Source organism: Carlito syrichta, unplaced genomic scaffold (assembly GCF_000164805.1).
Source record: "Carlito syrichta isolate Samal-C Ts95f unplaced genomic scaffold, Tarsius_syrichta-2.0.1 Scaffold135019, whole genome shotgun sequence".
Classification (NCBI taxonomy): Eukaryota; Metazoa; Chordata; class Mammalia; order Primates; family Tarsiidae; genus Carlito; species Carlito syrichta.
In genome coordinates this window covers 61,460-63,288 of record NW_007079115.1, presented here as the reverse complement: position 1 = coordinate 63,288, position 1,829 = coordinate 61,460, and the positions used below count along the sequence as shown (strand labels likewise).

The 1,829-nt window shown below is 39.7% G+C and overlaps 1 protein-coding gene across 1 annotated transcript in view; it reads left to right on the top strand.

Moving 5' to 3' along the window:
- Positions 1-1,285, top strand: part of LOC103250793 (egl nine homolog 1-like) — a 22,632-nt gene extending 21,347 nt beyond the window's left edge. The window contains exon 2 of the mRNA XM_021708200.1: positions 24-1,285. Coding sequence (XP_021563875.1) covers positions 24-527 — 504 coding nt within the window. The 3' untranslated portion in view covers positions 528-1,285. The remainder of the gene's footprint in view (positions 1-23) is intronic.
- Positions 1,286-1,829: the final 544 nt, after the last annotated feature.

The window sequence follows — 1,829 nt, the reverse complement described above, 5'->3', positions numbered from 1 at the left end:
TGGGGGACGGCTTCCCGGGCAAGGAGACCCGGCAGCAGGTCGGCGACGAGGCGCGCGCGCTGCCCGACGCCGGCAAGTTCGCGGACGGGCAGCTGGTCAGCCAGAAGAGCGACTCGTCCAGGGACATCCGCGGCGACCGGATCACCTGGGTCGAGGGCAAGGAGCCCGGCTGCGAGACCATCGGGCTGCTCGTGAGCAGCATGGACGACCTGATCCGCCACTGCGACGGGAAGCTGGGCAACTGCAAGGTCAACGGCCGGGCGAAAGCCGTGGTTGCTCGTTATCCGGGCAGTGGAACAGGTTATGTGCGTCATGCTGATAATCCAGATGGAGATGGAAGGTGTGTGACCTGTATATATTATCTTAACAAAGACTGGGATGCCAAGGTAAGTGGAGGTATACTTCGGATTTTTCCAGAAGGCAAAGCCCAGTTTGCTGACATCGAACCTAAAGTTGATAGACTGCTGTTTTTCTGGTCTGACCGTCGCAACCCTCATGAAGTACAACCAGCATATGCTACCAGGTGAAAAAGGTGTGAGGGTTGAGCTCGATAAACCTTCTGATTCAGTCAGTAAAGACGTCTTATAGAGCCTTTGAACCAGCAATACTCCCACTTCACCTACAGTAATTGTTGATGCTATGTGTTGACTTGTGAATACAAATAAATGGGATAAAGAAACAATAGAGAGCCAACTGACATTTTAATAAGAAAACAGAAACAACTTTTTGTGTGTTGCATCAAACAGAAAATTTGACTGCTGTGACTTTGTACTGCATGATCGACTTCAAATCTGATTACTTATGGGAAGAAGATAAGCTATCAACTGAAAATGGTTTTTACATCTGGACATGAAATAAGTGCCCTATGTAGAATTTTTTTCATTCTTATATTTTGTCAGATCTGTCATCTAGCTGAGTTCATTTCATCTCTCCCTTTTTTATATCAAGTTTGAATTTGGGATAATTTTTCTATGATTAGGTACAGTTTAAAAAACTGTATTAAGAATTACAGTATTGTTCCTCAAAATAACATCAATCTATTTTTGTAAGCCTCTTTGTACTATTAAATTTGGCCCTAAAAGACCTCTTAATAATGATTATTGCCAGTGACTGATGATTTTCTTTTTACTTAAAATAAGAAGAGAAGCACTTGGATTACAGCTGAAAAATCAGATTGTCTTGTAGTCCTTTCTTACACGAATTTGAACTTTTAAAAATCACTGTTGTCTTTCTTTTGGCATTGTTAATAATGAAACCTAATAGTAAAACAGTCATCATTTACTACCAAAAAAAGAAAAAGAAAAGGACTGACAGTGGTGGGAAACTATAGGGGGGGAGGGGAAAGGAGGTGGAATTAACGGTAGTAATATCTGTCTGGGGGTGGGGAAATACCCCTTATCAACAAGGGTGCCTGAACGAAGCATATTTGTATACCTAACCCTTAATTGTACCCCACAATATCAAATAAAAAATATTGATATAAAAATTTTAAAAAATTGTACATATTCATGTATCACATAGTGATGTTGCAATACATATAATGTATAGTGGTCAGATCAGGGTAATTAGCATGTCCATCTCAAACATTTATTATTTCTTTGCATTGGGAACTTTAAATATCTCCTTCTAGCTATTTGAAATGATAAATTATTGTTAACTATAGTCATTTTACAGTGCTATAGAACATAAGAATTTATTTCTCCTATTTTGGTGTAGCTTTGTTTTCTTTAAGTTTCTTCTTATTCCCCATTCTCCTACCCTTCCCAGCCTCTAATATGCTTTGTCAGACTTTTTTACATCTGTGAAATAAAAAAACTTTTTTTTTAACT